Source organism: Gallinula chloropus, assembly GCF_964237585.1.
Source record: "Gallinula chloropus genome assembly, chromosome: 11".
NCBI lineage: Eukaryota > Metazoa > Chordata > Aves > Gruiformes > Rallidae > Gallinula > Gallinula chloropus.
The window spans coordinates 2,835,347-2,853,318 of NC_140096.1; the positions used below are offsets into that span (position 1 = coordinate 2,835,347).

The 17,972-nt window shown below is 44.1% G+C and overlaps 1 protein-coding gene across 1 annotated transcript; it reads right to left on the bottom strand.

The window, feature by feature from the left end:
• Positions 1–203: 203 nt before the first annotated feature.
• Positions 204–17,156, bottom strand: CENPI (centromere protein I; the record flags this gene model as incomplete). The annotated part of the gene is given in 21 exon segments (XM_084269360.1): positions 204–335; positions 1,278–1,319; positions 2,412–2,645; positions 2,792–2,840; positions 3,909–4,033; positions 5,720–5,867; positions 5,869–5,892; positions 6,640–6,740; positions 7,682–7,746; positions 7,846–7,963; positions 9,061–9,149; positions 9,332–9,452; positions 9,684–9,842; positions 10,105–10,233; positions 11,661–11,750; positions 12,416–12,462; positions 12,781–12,829; positions 13,985–14,092; positions 14,920–15,038; positions 15,967–16,104; positions 16,958–17,156. Coding segments are annotated over 21 exon segments (2,286 nt in total).
• Between the last annotated feature and the right edge of the window lie 816 nt (positions 17,157–17,972).

Below are 17,972 nucleotides of genomic sequence, written 5' to 3' on the forward strand. Positions count from 1 at the left end.
AGAAGAAGGGGCTCAGTGTCAGCACACCAAGCCAGCCTAAGCACTCCCTCCATGGCTCCACTTTCCTGCAATAGGTCAGTACAAAAATGCAGACAAGGGGAATTACTGTTTCTTTCCTATAAGGAAGAAGGAACTAGTGACACAGCCTGTTCCATCCTGTTTGCCTGTTCCAGGTGATAAAAAGGCTCCAGTGAGTCCCAGGGTCACACCTGCACACCCTCTGCTTTGTTCTGAGAGGTCTGGGAGACACGGCTGATGCTGCTTTCAATTAAGTCCTTCAGGCCAGTTAAGCCTTGTGCATAGAGATATTCCAGATACCAGTTCCACCTCTTCCCCTGTGAGAGCAGAAAGAACAGTCAGGTGTGCAGGATACAGCTTTGGCCCCTTCTTAGGTCTGAAATGGTCCACAAGTATCACCTCAAATACTGACAACATCCATCCTGGTCTGTAAACACCCACAGATCATAGAATCATAGGATGGGCTGGGTTGGAAGGGATCCCAAGGATCACAGAGTTCTAACCCCCCTGCCACAGGCAGGGACACCAACCTCCAGGCCTGGAGCTACAGGGTCACCTGTAGATCTACACAGATATACAGGATCCCCTCCTGTTCCCAAATGCCCAAGCTTTTCACTTATTTATTACACATCCTTAGCTTGAGCATGACAAACCATTAATTTTCCTTTTTAATCTTGAAGATGTTTCTATAATCCCAGTTCTAAAAGGAGCAAAGCCTATTTGATCTACAGCAAAGATGTCAGGAACCCAAGCTGGGCATTAAAGCCTGACTCCCATCACTAATGGTGGTTCCTCCAGATCAAGTTTGAAGTACACTATGGGATAGGGAAGGAAACAAATTGTCACTGTACTTGCTCAGTGGAGGATCCCTGTTCAAGCTCTAAGCAAGCTACACATTCATCTCAGAAGTGTAACACTGAAGTTCACTGATAATAGAAATTCTGCCTCAAGTGCATCAAAAATAAACTTTCTCCAGAGTCTGCAGAGAGCAATAAACATCTTTATCCTGACACTGCACCAGCTCATGGAGGAAATACATTCAATCTCAGACCCACAGATGACTAGATGCACAAGTTCAGATGTTGATGTCCTCATGTTTGGTCCTGCTTAGAGACTGAGCCAAAGTCTACAGCTGGAATTTTCTCCTTTCAGAATTTCTATAGAGCATTCCTGGAGTTGATGAGTATTATCACCTCATCTTCTCCCACAGAGCTGCTGAAAAGTGCCTGTTTTCACTTCACTAAACCAGGAAATCTTACCTTAATTAAGCTGAAGTCGAAGATCATATCATCTGGCCAAGCCTTAAAAAGGAAATAAAACCAGGATCAGGTCAGATAAAAGTATATCAAGTTTTCTCCTAAATCAGGAATTACAGGTGTGCAAAGAAATTCAGATTATTTTTTTTTTAATCATGCTTCAGAATGGGCTTCCAGCATCACACCATGTCCACAAGCAGCAAGGTCACACAGAGACCCTCTTGCCTTATTCTGCAGCATTTCTGGATGGCCATGGAGAATACTGATAGCTGTCTTTAACCACTACTGCCTCTGTACAGTACAACAGCTGCCCCTTGGGAACATTACAGGCAACTCCCAACGAGAAAGGGCAAGAGGAGAGAACCTACTGCCATTATTCCTCGTTTGCCCTGAGTGTGCTGCCCAGCAGTGCCCTCTGGTGCTCAGCACTCAAGCGTTGAAGAAAAGAAGGCACTGCAGCTACATCTCTTTCCTGTCTTGAGACTCATCTGAGCAAAAATCCCTATCTTGGTTCCACAGTAGGAAGATGCAAAGAGTCCCCACCAGAAAGATGGTTTATTGTTGGGGTTTTGGGTTGGGTTTGTTTTTTTTTTTTACTTGCAGAAACTACAAAGAAGAATCAGGAAGTGTAAGAACAGAAAGGATCTAGACAAAATACATGAAAGATTAAGCCTGCTGCAGCAAGAGACACACCAAGGAGAAGCTGTATATTGCAACAATAAAATAGTCTCCTCTGGCAAATTTAAAGTTTGGGTTTAATCACCAGTAAGAGACAAGCTACCTAGATTCAGGACAAGGAATACACAAACATAGGCAAGTCTGAAGCATTCTCAGCCAGCATTCTTTGCTTCAACTTTAAGCTAAGGTCTCTCTTGCTTTATTCCAGGAGCTACACCTACCACACCAGCCTTCAGCCTGCCAGCATTCCTTCCCCATCAAATGGCATCTTGGTGCAGCCTGTGGAAGTCTCTAAAGCCTGATTTCCCAGAGCAGCACACACATCCCAGAACACCACCACAAACACATGCTGCAATGCCAGCTTCTGAAAGCTCAGCTTGCAAGTCATTTCTCTGGAGAAACCATCAAAACAGAACACCCAGTGTGGGCAAAGGCCCAAGTGTTGGCCTACACCACTACCTGCTTCATGAAGTTGAGAGCGAAGCCCATCAGGGCTGGGTGGTAGACAATGTTAAAGCTCTTCTTAAATTCCTGCACTGCAGTCATCTTCAACAGCTCATCATCCATAACAAGACCCTGAGGATGAGTATCCTTCTGGAACACATTGGATGTCCACAGACAGCCCACTATAGCTGTCAGGTACTGGTTGTACACTTGGTAGGTCTTGCCACTGAACTTGAACGGCAGGATTTTCTGAGGGACAAGAGAATTCAATAATCAGCAGTCTCAAAGCAGTTGTGTGCTCCTTAAAGAGGATGGCCATCAGAGCACCTCCCCTCCACTCAACCCCACTCCTTGCTCTGGTCAGTTCCAGCACACAGCACATTTGCCTACAATACCTTTTTACTCTGCTCATTTTCTTTTGCTGCCACCAAGTTGGCTCGATACCTGAAAAAACCAAACCAAACAAAAGCAAAAGAGAAAGTCAGGGGTGCCTGTAAATATTTACTACCTACTGGGTTTGAAATGCTGTAGGAACATATTAAGCAAGCTTATTTCATCCACAAGAGATCATCGAGTCCTATTGTTGAGGCAGATGAAAGAGAACTCTAAGGGGTTTTCTCTCTTGGCATAGACCCCCCCACTTCCCAAGCAGAGCAGGAGGACACCCAATCATCTCCTAATTCTTTAAGGCATGACCAGTTTGCCTGGGACAGCCACCCTCAGAAAGGCAATAGGCAAGAACTGACAGCCTCCAAGCCCTCAGACAGATGCAGTGTGTTTTTCAGGAGGTAGATTTCCATTCACCAAGCAGGGGAGCAGAAGCCACTGGAAGTAATGCGACTTGACAGTCGCTCTAGATAACGAGCACTGGCTCCTCTCATCTCCCAGTGACCATCCTGTCACGTTAATTACCCTGCAGACCACTCAGGGAAGAAGCCACACACAGAGAGCCCCGTGCCAGCTGTCAGCAGCTCCCTGCTCTTCTCAGATGCAGCCCCTGGAACTAACGAGGCCGAGAGCGGCAGCCACGCCGCTGGACCCTGCGGAGAGGGAGCTGAGTGGGACCTGCAAGCAGCACAAGGCAGGCCCAGACTCCCACAGAGAGTGGAGGTGGCAGATGTGCTTCCTGCTCAGCACGTTACAGACTCTGTAAGCTCAATTCTAGTGGATAAAGCACAGGAATGAAGCTGGAGAGGTAGTCACTAGCTGTTCCAGCTGGCTGACTGAAGCTCTCTCAAAACAATGTGGAGACTCCTTCCTCCATGGATAAAAGGTATGGAAGTAATGCTGGGAAAGAGGTCAGACTCCTGCTGTTTTGGCTAACTGACTGAAAAGAGTGGGAGCTGCAGTTACAAAACCCTGTATCACAAAAGCTGGGCACAGCTGGAACTTTCACCTTTGCCTTGCATGGTGAGAAAGAGAAGCCTTCTGATTTTACACCACAGTAGTTTCACCTCTGAGAGACTTAAAGAGAAGACAAGGAGCCCCTACAGCCCACACCATTTGTAGTACCTGTACATAATGCGGCAGAGCTGATTCAAGTTGACAGAATCAATGCTGAGAAGAGCTGGGTAGAACACTCCAGCAGGAGGCAGTATCAACAAGGGCAGATTGTAGCTCAGGTACATGTCACACACCTGCAGGAACGCAGCAGAGCCAGGCAGGTTATTACCCTGAAGCACCCATGAGCAAGGGAGCCTGACACCACATCCCAGTCAGCTCCAGCAACTTCACTCAGAATGGAAGGCCAAGGTGAAACAACTCCATTTCCTTCTCTCAGTCTCTCCAACTATTTAAGTATATGTATTTTGACACAGTTACTTGCTTACTCCTTCACTTAATCTCATCACTAAAGATCCCTGGGACAGGCTGCCCAGAGAGGCTGTGGAATCTCCTTCTCTGGAGACATTCAAACCCCACCTGGATGTGTTCCTGTGGGATTTAGTCTGGGTGACCCTACTCTGGCTGGGGGCTGGACTAGATGAGCTTTTGAGGTCCCTTCCAACTCCTAATGTTCTGTGGTTCTGTGATCTTGCCAGATCTCCACCTTTCCTCTTGCCCTCACTCCAGCTCTACTATGTAAGGTGTAGGCAGATGTGTATGTAATTGAATTAATGGTATTTTCAGAAATCTAGACTCTCAGCTACATGATTTTAGAAATCTCTAGAGTTCTGAATACATAAGCAAAGCATCAAGAAGAAATTCAGATCCTAGTTGTTTACTAGACCACCAGTAATTATATATCAAAACATGATTCCACATATCCATGCTCCTATGGGGCACGATTGCCTGGATATTCCCATAAAAATCCTATGCAAGTGTTTCACATAAGTTTTGTGCATTTAATGGACACATTAGTTACAAGTAGATGCCACAAGTATTGTTTAACACCTCAATTTTATCTGAATTGTAGGAGCAGCAACACCAGCAGTAAGCACATCTTCAGATAGGATGTGAGGAAGCTGGAGCACAGGCTTCAGCCCATATCATGCTGCCTAGTTTGTCTATTAGGCAAACTGTGGAAAGAAAATCATGTCTTAGGAAATATTTAAGGAAAAAAGTCAGAATACATTTGTGGAAATTGAACTGAACATTATTCTTTTCTATAAATTAGCATTGAGATGATTGTCATAAGACAATCAGGGCTGGAGCACCTCTGCTATGAAGGCAGGCTGAGGGAGTTGGGGGTTGTTCAGCCTGGAGAAGAGAAGGCTCTGGGGAGACCTTACAGTACCTGGAGGGGCCTACAGGAAAGCTGGAGAGGGACTCTTTACCAGCATGTGTAGTGATAGGACAAGGGAGGGGGTGGCCTTAAGGTAAAGGTGGAGAGATGTAGATTAGATATTAGGGAAAAAATCTTCTCTGTGAGGGTGGTGAGACACTAGAACAGGGTGCCCACAGAAGTTGTGGATTCCCCTCCCTGGAAGCCCCATTCCCAAGGCCAGGTTGGATGGAGCTTTGGGCAACCTGGTCTAGAGACGGTGTCCCTGCCCATGGCAGGAGGTTGGAACTAGATTATCTTTGAGGACTCTCCCAACCCAAACCCTTCTATGATTAATAAAAGCACGTTATGCCATATTGTCACTTTCCCTCTCACAGTTCATCTGACCTGAGAGCAGCCACTTTCTGACAGCACATTTAGTTCTGCCATGGATGCAAACAGCAGCAGTGGCCTGTAGATCTACCCAGCATTTGGAACATTCTTGTGATTAATCACAGAGTTCTGTAAGCTCTAATGAGGAAGGTATTTTCATCCTCTGGCTTAAACACAAACAGTTTTAGAGTACTGGGATTTTGAAAGGCAAAAGGAAGGGCATACGTACTGTCTCATAGAAATCCAGGATGAAGTACATTAAGAGGGAGGAATTGTTCTCCAAATGCAATGCAGCAGTAGACATCCATCCAGCAAAGTCGACCAGCTCAGCCACCATGTTCACGTGTCCAGAAAGCGTGGTGTTCCTGCAGCAGTGACAACACAGCATCAGTACAGACCCCTCTCTGCCAAGGGCAAGAAGGAAGAGTGGTAACAAAGGAGTTGAAGTTCATCCTTCTGCCCCTCCCAGCACTCAGCAGCACACATCTGTCCAATGCAGTATCAGAGGGATGGAGTGAAACTGAAGGAGGGAAGGTTTAGATGAGATATTAGGGGGAAGTTCTTTACAGGGAGAGTGGTGAGGGGCTGGAACAGGCTGCCCAGAGAGGGGGTGGATGCCCCGTCCCTGAGGGTGTTCAAGGCCAGGGTGGATGGGGCCCTGGGCAACCTTGTATAGGTCCTGTGGCAGGGGGTTGGAACCCTGTGATCCTTGGGGTCCCTTCCAACTCAGACCATTCTATGATCTTCTGGACACTTCTGTTTTCAGTGTCAATAGAAATACTTTTCAAGAAAGAAAAAGAACAGGATTGATGAGGTAGCTTACAAAATGGCAGAAGCAGGCCAGCATTACTAACCTTCTAGTTCTTTATCACAGGATCACAAGGTTGGAAAAGACCTTTAAGATCAAGTTCCTGTTCTGTGCTAAACCATATCCCTGAGTACCCATCTGTTAAACACACCCAGGGGCAGGGACTTAGCCCCTCCCTGGGCAGCCTGTGCCACAGCCCCACAACTCTTTCAGGGAAAAGCTTTTCTCTAACATCTGATCTGAACCTGGGTAGCAGGGCTCAATAGTAGGGCTAGGACATATAAATACACCAGTGAAGAGCATACAGGATGCTGTACTGCTTTTATTTCAAACAAACTTACAAGGAAGGAGCTTGAGAGGCTTCACTCTCTGAATCCAGCTGAGCCGCGTGGCAAATCAACCAGTTCTGTAAGAGCTCCTTCAGGCTCTCAAGGACACTGCACTGCAAGAGGCAAGAAGAAAACAGGTTGAAGCAAGTTTACAGAAGTGAATAATGCTAAACAAAAAGTGCCATGAGAATGCACACACATAAGGACAGATATCAAGAGTTTCTCAGGACCAGGAACAGCAGTAGAGATAACTGCACACCCCCTTGAAGCCAGTGTCTCTGTTGCAAAGCATTTGAAACACTCTCCAGGAATAATGGGAGTGAAAAATCACAGTAAGACAAACCAACTATTGTCTTGTGTACTATCAGTTCTTTGTATTTCCAGTCAAAAAATAAAGTATCTTAAAGGCCCTAAAATTCCCAAAGAAGTTACACTGTAAGCATGTATTTGTCCTGGTTTCAGTAGGGATGGAGTTTCTGCTTTGGATTCAGGATGATAATGTTGATAGACACACTAACAATGTTATTAATACATAACAATGTTTTCAGTCATTGCCAGCTTCTCATGCTGCCCTGCTAATGAGAAGAGGGGGTGCCCAAGAAGCTGGGAGGAGGCATGGACAGAAGGGCTGACTGAAACTGGCCAAAGGGATACTCCCTACCATATGACATCATGCTCTGTAAGGAATTGGGGAGCTTAGCCAGGAGGTGGAGCAGCTCAGGAACTTGCTGAGCAACAGCTTTGGGTTGGAAGAAATTGGGGTGTTCACTTGTTTTGTGTATTATCTTCCTTTTCCACCCTATTCCAGTGTCTTTATGTCAACTCACCAGTTTTACTTTAATTGTTGAGACTCTCCCCATCCCACTGGGAGGGGGGGTGTGAATGAAGGGCTGTGTGGTTGTGTTAACTGGGTGAAAACACAACAATATTCCACCTTCTTTTGGGCAGACTTCCCCAGAAGCAGTCCCCTGTACTGTCCCTCAGACTTTTACTCCTGACAAGAGCAGGTAACAATCAAGTAGAAATAAACTGCCACTATACTCACTCAAGTTACCTTAAAGTAAACAGATGATGTGAAGAAGAGCTGTGCCAGGGGATCACAGAGATGTGACTTCATTTCTGAAACAATTAAGCAGGCAGTATATCATCTGTGCCCAAATTCTGTCCCCCAAGATCAGACACTGTCCAGCCTCACCCAAAAGGATCTGCAACACGTACCAGAGAAGCTGCTGAGGGGGATCCAAGTCAAAAGCCTGAGGATTTGTGATTGGCAGGAGAAGCCATCCCAGAGAGGAAGGTTCTTATACAGGAACTCTTCACAGGAAGGAAACCCATCCTACAAAGCAGAAGGTGAACACACTAAAACTCATCTCATGCCTGCACCTTGCCATGCTCACTTCACCCTGGAGAACAAGAGGCCCCCACCTCCCTTCCTGCCATACAATTCACCAGGACATTCTTAATACCATTCACAAGTTCTGTCCTGCAGGAAGATAACCACCAAGGTCTATGTGAAGAGCTGAATAATCCCTAAAGCAGCTGAACTGCACCATGTGCATTCACTGAAGGAAACATGCAGAGAGAGAGCAAGGTCACTTATTACTTCAAGGAGTAAAACCCTGTCCATGCAATCTTTGAGACCAGTGGCTACAGTTTCCCCTTTGTTTTTTTTCCTGATATATTACCCCACCAGATGAAAGCTGGTGTATCTGAAGATGTCAGATGACAGTAAGTTTGACAAATTCACAGGACATATCCTTGCTACCAGAAAGCAAATCTGCTTTTAAGGAGGTACTTTTCTTCTTGGTAAAATACCCAAACAACTCAGACAAATAACCAAGAAAGCACAAATTAATTTACAGTGCTTAAAATTCACAAGGATAAATCATCCTTGGGGCTTGATTGACCATACATTACTGAACATTTTGTTAAATAGATTAAATACCTGTAAAGTTGTAAAAATACCTTAACTGTTATTACTTCTGCACCTAAAGTTAGGAACTTAAATCTTTAATTGGCCATATAAATCTCAGTGCCTTCATCTTCCAAAGTATTTAAATCTCTTAGCTCCCATTAAACTTTGCAAATTTAGGTATCTAACCCTTAGTAAGCAAAAAAACCAACTCTCCATGCTTCTAGTGTTTTCATCAGGTACACTTTTTGTGTGGGATGATACTTCCCTCTCAGAGGAACAATTATGGAAATAAAATTAACATATATATATTAATTTACATTACACACACCTAAAATCACAGATAAAATTGCTGTTTTACACAATATCCAGCTCCACAATGTCGACTCTCTATAGGAATATATTGTTATTATTTGAGGCACTCCTGCTTCTCAAAGATACTACAGGAAACAGGTAAGCATGAAAAATACTTTAAGGGAGAACACTGTGAAACCTTTGGCTTCCATCACACAGTCACTTACCTGCAAGAGGCACTCTGACTTGTAAATTGTTTCCAGGAATTCCTTGAATTCTTCATGTTGTTCTTTATCAGTCACATACCAGGCACATTCTATAACATGAGGCAATGCAGTGTTTTAGTATGAGCACAGCAAGAAAAAACAGAGTCAGAAACAGAACTCAGTTCTCCTTCAGCAGTTCTTTTAATGCTATGTGATAACTATAAATCTGAATGATAAAAAGCCTCTGACACTCTTTAGCTGGTACCAAACAATGGCAAGGTGAAGTTCCTACCTTCCTGAAGAGCCTGGCTCATCCAATAGTAGAGCCTCAGATCAACACATTCATCTTTGGCAAAATTCATGTAGTGAAGCAATAAAGGGTTTGCTAGCACTGAACCCATCTGGGAAGGAAACTGCAGAGGAAATCAAGAAAGAATTATTCAGTATTTATATCAGCCAATTGCTAGAGAACCACAGTTCATGAGTGTCTGATCCTTCTGCCAGCAACAAGAGCATCTCCAGGGCTCATTCATCACCCTCAGGTGGGGCTAGATGGTCTGTCAGACCTATTCACATATAAACAGGGCATAGAGAAATATCCTTTGACCTCTCAGTGAGCTTACTAAGACCTTCCTGAAACTCACCTCTAGACGATGGATGTTTTCCAGGAGCTGAGGAAAGCTCTGCAGCTGCTCTACTGGAAAAGTCTCATTTGTACTGTACAAGTCACAATTTTCCCCATCCTTTTTTAAAAAAGATAGGTTTGCACTGGTTGCAGGTAGAGTCAACTGGTTATTCCATTTCTGTGGGAAAGAAACACAAATCAACACCAATGACTTAGCTTCCATTGCAATCAAGTGCACTTGTGACTGATATTCCCATAAAGGCCCTGGTTTGGAAAAAAAAGTATCCAGGTTTTCATTATGATGGGAATGCTGTGTTTCTGTATAGCTACTGCACCCTTCCCAGTGCTGAAATAAAACCTGACTCCAACTATTTGCCAATATTCACAATGAAAACAGCTGTTTGGCACCTTCTAGGGTGTACTGTGTGCCCATAACCTACCCTTTTCCGTGACGGCAGCTGAGCTGTGCCTAAAGGCAGTAGCTGGGACACTGGAGAGTTCTGCTGGTTCCTTCGCCTTATTGTGTTGATTGCTGCTTTCCATGGGCCATCTGCACTCTTGAAGAAAGTCTGAAAACAAAGCAGACATCTGTGCAAGGAGCCAGGCTAAGACAACACAACAGAAAGCTGGGGCTGTTTTGATAAACAGCAGGATACCTACAGTCACCTCTGCTTAACAGGCTGAGCAGCTGGATTTCCACAGCTCAGAACTCTCCTCATTCCTCAGTGTCACTACCTTCTGACTGTAGTTCAACAGCTCTGCTTTTATTTTCTACTGAAACAGTGTTCCCTTTTTCAAAAGGCATCTCCAAGGCTTCTGAGTAAGTCTCAAGTACACATTAAAATAAAACCTGACCAAGGTATCCACACACAAGCCAGCAGTGATACCTGCTCTTCCTGAAGCCAGCAGTGATACCTGCTCGGCAGAGCAACTCTGAGTCATCAAATTCTCAAATTCATAGAGGAGCTACAGGTAAAAAGAAAACTAGAAAGACAAACCCAGACCTTTTCTGCACAAAACACTTTGTCACTTCAGTTGCAGCCTTTAAATACCAGTCATCAAGTGCAAAACTGTCACAGAAGTATTTGGGACTTGCTTGGACCTTGGTAAGGAAGTTTTGTTACACAAGTTAACACAGCGTGTGCATAAAAGCAGCTGAAGAGAGACTGGTGTTTAGTTACTAGTTATTTCCTTTGCCTGTGTGCATGCCAAAAGCTGTCCATTCTCCAGCAGATGACTGCACAATGAGAAGTATAGATTTATAAAGCAGTGTGAGCACACAAGGTTGAAATAAGACAATTTCTTGCAGAAAAACGACTTGCCTACATACAAACTGTCCCAAAACCCAAAACAAACCCTAAGTCTAACCCACTGAAGGGTCAAAAGAAAACCTGTTGCAGAATCTATGTATCACCTGCTGCTATTTTGTTATATATTCAGTTCCTGCTACATATATTCTACTTGGTCAAGGGGCTAAGCATACACACCTCTAAGGATGTGAAACCAAAGACAAGATTAGCATCTCTAAAAGTGGAGCCCTATTTTTTGCTGTTACCTTTAGGCTCTAAACAATCAGGCTACCACATTCCCCCCCCTTTCCTATCGCACAGGCTTTACAACCAAGAAGTTACTTTCTGACTCCCACTGTTATTTGTACTGGAGAAAGTCAGCAGATTGGACAATTCCTGGGGCAAAGAAAGCAGTTTGCTTCCTGAAGAACTTAATGTTGTGTGAAACAAGGCAAAGCTAGCAAGAGTACCAGAAGGAGGATTAAAGTAATCCTTGTAAGGATAAAGGGATGTGCCATTCCAAATCATCTCACTGTGCTGAAGAGTACCCAGAGCAAAGAATCCTCACAAGACCTGATTTTACTCAGTGAAAAAAGCAAGTAGGATTGATCTTTACCACTAGAATGTGCTGTAGCTTAAATGGAAAGCTCAGTACAAATACTGTGCTAAGTGCTGATTTCAAACAGGTTAAAAATCTAATTTCTTACCTTTCTTTTCCCAGGAAGGGCTATGGTCACCAGCTCAGGACAGAAGAGTTTGTAAAGTGACAGCAGAGCCTGCAAATGAGGCTGCATCCCCTGTCAAGTAACAGAGCAAGAGGAAAAGCATGTGGAGTATGCTTTTTATATAGTAACTGAATACTGTATTCTAGAACCAACCCCCCTGCAGTGTTTACTACAGGTCAGTAAGTAACCATAGTTGAACAATTGAAAGTGAAAGGAAGAACAGAAACCGTCAATGAGATACTATGGGAAGGTGATTAAAGGAACTTCATGTAGTCTTTTCTCACCAAAAAAATGAATTTAGCAATCAAAACTATCAGAAATACAGTCTACTGCTGTCTAAATGCTCCAAGAAACATGTTGTTATAGCTACAGTTTCTCCTTACAAAAAAGGCCAGAGCAAGATCCTCTATATTCTTACGTTTCTCAGTCATTTTTGATTCCCCATGAAGGAAGATGAATAGCAAATTAAAAATGGTATTAGATGAACAAAGCTGCCCCATGCTTCAGAGATGTTACCAGACCTAGCCATAAAACATATCACTTTGTGCACACCTGCTGACAAGAGACAAATGAATATTGGGGTGCACATGCAAGACAGACAAGCGCCCTGATGCTACAAAGACTGTAACCTACGATCCCAAGTCTAGCCCGACCCTTCTCCAGTCTGTAGGGACAGTAGTCCTAAAAACTGCACCATAACCACAGCTCAAACTCCACAAGATCTGAAAGAAACTCACCATCTTTGATTGGAGGTCAAGCAGTTTCCTAACCCGAAAAGGCTTGACTGGAAATACAGTTAAAGATGATAATGGATTTAAAAAGCACTGCAGCAGGCATTGAATCAAAAATGCAATATCACTTTTACTACAGAAACTCACAGCAAAGCAAGCAGAACCAGCCAGTCTTATTTCTAGGCTGATAGCCAGGTTTCCAATTCAGGAAGCATTATACAAATCAGGGTTGAGCTACCACCACTCATGCCTCTTGCCTTGAAGAGCAGTACGTGGCCAGTCACTGCATTAGCTCCAGTGGAAGAGCCTGTGCCAGCAAACCCAACACCAAACCAAACCACACAGCATCCTGTGCACCTGAACAGACTCACCATTCTCCTTCCTGGTCAGCAGGTAGAGCAGGTGGCAGACATAGGGGCACTGCAAAGAGAGAGCAGCAGTGAATTACCCCGCTGACGTGGGGTGCTGACTGGGGTACCCCAAAAGCAACGCTGAGCCCATAGCATTTCGTTCAGCTCACAGCCCAGTCCCCACAGCACAGCCCATCCCTCACTTCCCTTCACAAGCAGCTGTTCTTACATGTCACACACATCCATTTTATTTAGAAACATTATAGAAACACTACAAAGGAGTCCCTATTGCCACCAAGCTACTCAGTGAGCTTGGATCTTGTTGTTTGAAGCTTGATCTAGATCTCTCAGGAGGCAGCAGTTAAAGTACAATTGCATCTTCAAAAAGAAAGGCACCTTTGAGTCTCTAATTACATTAGAGTTAGAAGCTCTAATTATATTGGAGCTTCTAACTACAGATGAAGCTGTGAGGGTCTTCAATTAGTTTCACACCAGCTCTGGTGCACTTTCCAATTGGCCCATCATGCCTGGAAATGCTATTTTAGCAACTTAAATCCAACTTTATGAAGAGATAACTACCATCAAAAACTTTGTGTGAAATAAAAGTCAGTTTGGGAACTTTTAGTAATATCCTAAACTGAATGAATATTAACAATTTCACATCTAACTTGACTGCCACCATCATCTTAATAAGAACAGAACTAAAACACTTCAGTGCTCCCACACCTGGATTTTACAGTTGTCATTGCAGAGATCTCCTGCCTGGTTGTTCTCATTTAAGCTACGTGTAAAATTATCACCTTTAAATAAACATTGCTCTAACTTGTGGGGTTTTTCTTCTCTTTTTGGTCAAGGTAGGCAGGTCAGTTTCTCCCTAGGAGTGTGGGACATCAAAGTCAACCCCAGACACTGCATCATCACAGTTCCTCTTGGGAATTTAGACAGACCATAATGTCACACACTTGGGATGCAGAACAGCAATTCTCTGGGACATATTTAAACCACCACAGCACTGCAACAAAAATAATCCTACAGAACTTCCCAGTTACTGAATCAAAAGTTACCCAGCAGTCTCAGAATGCAAAATGGAAGAAAGAAAATAAATCCCAGCCTTCAGAAAACAGTCTCTAAACAAGCACCACTCCAGACTAATTCCAGCACTAATACACACACTGCTCACAAACATCTAGTTTGTCAGTCCCATATGTTCTGCAGCTCTCCTTACCATCTTCTCATATTGGAGGAAGAGGAAGAAGCAGCCATAGAGAGCATTAATTTGTTCCTTGTGATCAATGAAGTCAAACACTGTGATCAACCATTTTATAAACAGCAGCTGCAGACAGGAAAAGAGCTGTATTAGAGCAGTGATGGGCAAAGGCAAGACAAGCCTGTCCCTAGCCAACTTGAGACACAACCATTAAAGACACATGCTACTCTCCAGGACAACCAGACAGCTACAGGTGAACTGTACAGGGATAACTCAGGTGTGGAAGAACACCTGCCAAGAGCCCCAGCTGCCACACTGAAGTGGAACACCCAGCTCAGTTCATGTGTGAGATGATCTGAGGGCCCCTCACTACAAGACAGATGTTGAGGTCCTGAAGCACACCCAAAGCTGGTGAAGGGTCTGAAGCACAAGTCTTATGAAGAGCAGCTGAGGGTTCTTTAGTCTGGAGAAAAGGAGGCTCAGGGGTCACCTTGGTGACTGGGGACATGGACTTGGCAGCATTAGGTTAACAGCTGGAGTTTGTGATCTTAAGGGTCTTTTCCAACCTAAATGATTCTACACTTTGATGATGTAAACCTTTGAGTAGTCCACTAAAGGAAAAAATGTTTTGCTACTATTAAGTCACATTGTCACAGCCCAGGCACACAGAGCCCAAGGGGTTCCTTGCTGAACTGGGGAAGAACACATCACATCACTGAAACATTTCACAGCCATGTGGGTGGGGAAATTCAGAGGTACAAGGCAAGAAAGACTGGTGCAGATTTCCACTCACATTTAAGGTGGAATCCCACTCCAGCAATAGGTGTGTCTGCCCATCTAAATGACAGTATCAAAGCTCATACATTAAAACTTCAGGATTTTGCTTCCTGAAAGTAGCCCATCCTCATCATTCCCATGAGGAAGCACTAAGTACAGGAAATATTTACTGTTACCTGGATGTTGTCTGAGCATTTGTCAACACAGAGCCAAGATACAGCTGAAACCACAGAATCTTCTGGTATCACTGAGGCTGGAATCAGGCTCTTCAGTATACGAGTATTCACTGCAATAGCTGGAAAACAATTTCAAATAAGATGGTGCTCATGATCCAGGATCTTTGACAGGGTTTTGGAGCTTATTCCCTCAGACAAGATGGTTCAGAGCTTAAAGTAACAGCACACAGGAATCTAGCAGGGACCTACCTATACCCCCCAAAATGATAAATATATACTTAAAAGATAAAGAAAGAAAACAGGATATCAGGTATGTTAGTACTGAACTAACTTTTAGACTCTTTGCAAGACAACCAAGGGTAACACAAATTCCTAGTAGTATTACACAACCAGTTCCTTCAGACTAGTTACTGTCAGCCAACCACCAGCAGCTTAGTGTTCTGGAGATAAGCTAGTGATTTAAAACCAGGAAAAGCACTAAACTACTTGCAGAGTGGGGAAGGAATTCTGTGTGCTGCTCTTGGGTTGGAGGGAGAGGAGAGAAGAGGGATTTTTTAATTGAGCATTTAATTATTTAAAAGTATAAATGGTGGCCAGCATTACTAAGAAAGCAGGATGAGGGCTGCACTGACACACTGAACTGATTGTTAGGATGACAGGAATTTTAGCAAGTTTCACTAACACAGTTTGTTCAGTTATTTTGATCTTGGGGAAGACAAACCTACAGGAGCAGTTACAAGGAGGAAAAGACACAATGGTTGCTAAGGACATACTTTCAAGCCTTAAAGAGACCTTCAACTATTAATAAGTGAACTACACTTTCCAAAATGATTTCTAACAAGCCATAACATTTTCAGGGTATCACTCCCCTGTAGCAAAACCTGAGGTTATTTTTAGCACAAACACAGCAATTACACTGAAGGAGAAAGTTTACATTGACACTGAAGTACCTGACAATACAGCCACCACAAACACATTGTCTCAATCAGGTTTGATTGATGGGAAAGAGTCATTCACAAAGACGTTAGCAGCATATAAACATCTTACCAAGTTTGCCACTGAGTGCCACTTTTAGCAACACATCAAATGCTTCAGGGGGTAACCCTCTTTCCAGGGCAATGCTTTCCACAGTGCTCAAGTGTTTCTGCAGAGCACTGCTCTTTTTCAGTGAAACCTTGCCTTGAACTAGGGGAAGGAAAAAAAAAGGTGATAAACACAAGGATGAAATAACTTCCCAGATGAAAATTAACTCTTCTAACCTTCTCTTAACTGTTCCTACATATATTCCTTTTTGTCAAGTTCTTTACATAGTGAAAGGGGAAAACTTTCTAAGACACTATAGAAATATTACAAAGCTTAAGGATTAATGAGGGAAAACAGCTGGCAATGGCAATGTTATAATGCATCAATATTAAGAACTGAGTTATTCTCCTTTAAATCATAGGCAGCTCACAGAATCACAGAATTATAGGGGTTGGAAGGGACCTCCAGAGCTCATTGGGTCCAACCCCCTGCCAAAGCAGGGTCCCTAGGACAGGTCACACAGGTCGGTGTCCAGACGGGGCTGGAATCTCTCCAGAGAAGGAGACTCCACACCCCCTGGGCAGCCTGTCCCAGGGCTCCCTCACCCTCACTGGGGAAAAGTTCTTCCCCATGTTGGTGTGGAACTCCCTGTGCTCCAACTTGCAGCCATTGCCCCTTGTCCTGTCCCCACAGACACTGAGAAGAGGCTGCCCATGTCCCCTTGTGTCCCACACTTCAGATATTGATAAACATTGATCAGATCCCCTCTCAGTCTTCTCTTCTCAAGGCTGAACAGCCCCAGTTCATTCAGCCTTTCTTAGTAGGTCAGATGCTCCAGTCCTTTAATCATCTTCATAGCCCTTCACTGGACTCTCTCCAGGAGATCCCTGTCCTTTTTATCCCAGGGAGCCCAGAACTGGACACAACACTCCAGGTGGGGCCTGACCAGGGCAGAGTAGAGGGGGAGGATCACCTCCTTCAACCTGCTGGCCATGCTCCTTAAAACTGCTCTTACCTTTCTCCAAGTAGCTCAGAGCATGCTCAAGGGAATCTTCCTTGCTGTCATCTTCCTGACTGTGAGGAGACTGACCATTCTGTTCACTTTCTGGGGGGTCAGCTTTCCCCTCTTTTCTCCACGCAGACAGATCTGTTTGATTCTTTCCAAGGACTCGCAGATTCTGCTTTGGTGTCTTTGACCTCCGTCTGTGCTGCATCTTACCAGGCTCCCAGCTGAAACCAGAGAGCTCTACTCACATGGGTTCCAATCCCTCATCATAAGGAGGTGAGAAAACAGATCAGCCTCCAGAGGCTGAAGAACATCAGTGTCCTACAAGGGAAAAAAAAATTATTTTCAAGAAACCCCCAGGTTTTAGAGGGATCCTGCATCACATAATGCAATAACCTCAGAGGAAATCAGTTTAGAGCCAGTTAGGAGCATTATATTCTCATTCACATTCCCTCTAGAAGAAAAGGGAGGGGATCCTAATTCATCTGGTTCTGGTATTTAATCCCCCCTTTTCTTCCAGAAGCCCCTTTCGTGTACCATGTTCCCCTATTTCACACGCAGAGCAGCATCTCTTCAGTTGTTTCTCTCTGTTTTTATCTTTTCCTAAATCCAATACTAAGGGATCCTGTGGTATCATAAGCCCAACACTCCCTCTGCCACCCAAATCATCTTGGAAGGTGGAAAAAAACCAAACAGATCAGCCTAGCCAATTTTATCCCATTTCCCCTTTCTCTTAAAAAAAGCATGAACTGCAATACCTCAGCAACTTCTTTTTACTCACACTCCCACTGAGTTTTCCTCTGATATCTCTCCAATGCAAAAATCTCACAATCCAGAGGACTTTCCTTAGGGATTTCCCTACTTTGTCTCCCTCCCATCCTTAGTCAGAGTTGCCTCTTGATTCCCGTTCTCATTTATAACTCAACTCCCATCTGTCTGTCCAGCAATGCTAATGAGAGTGATGTGGTTTCTTTAATACATTCACAGTTCCACACTGATTTCATTCTGAATTTCCAGACATTCC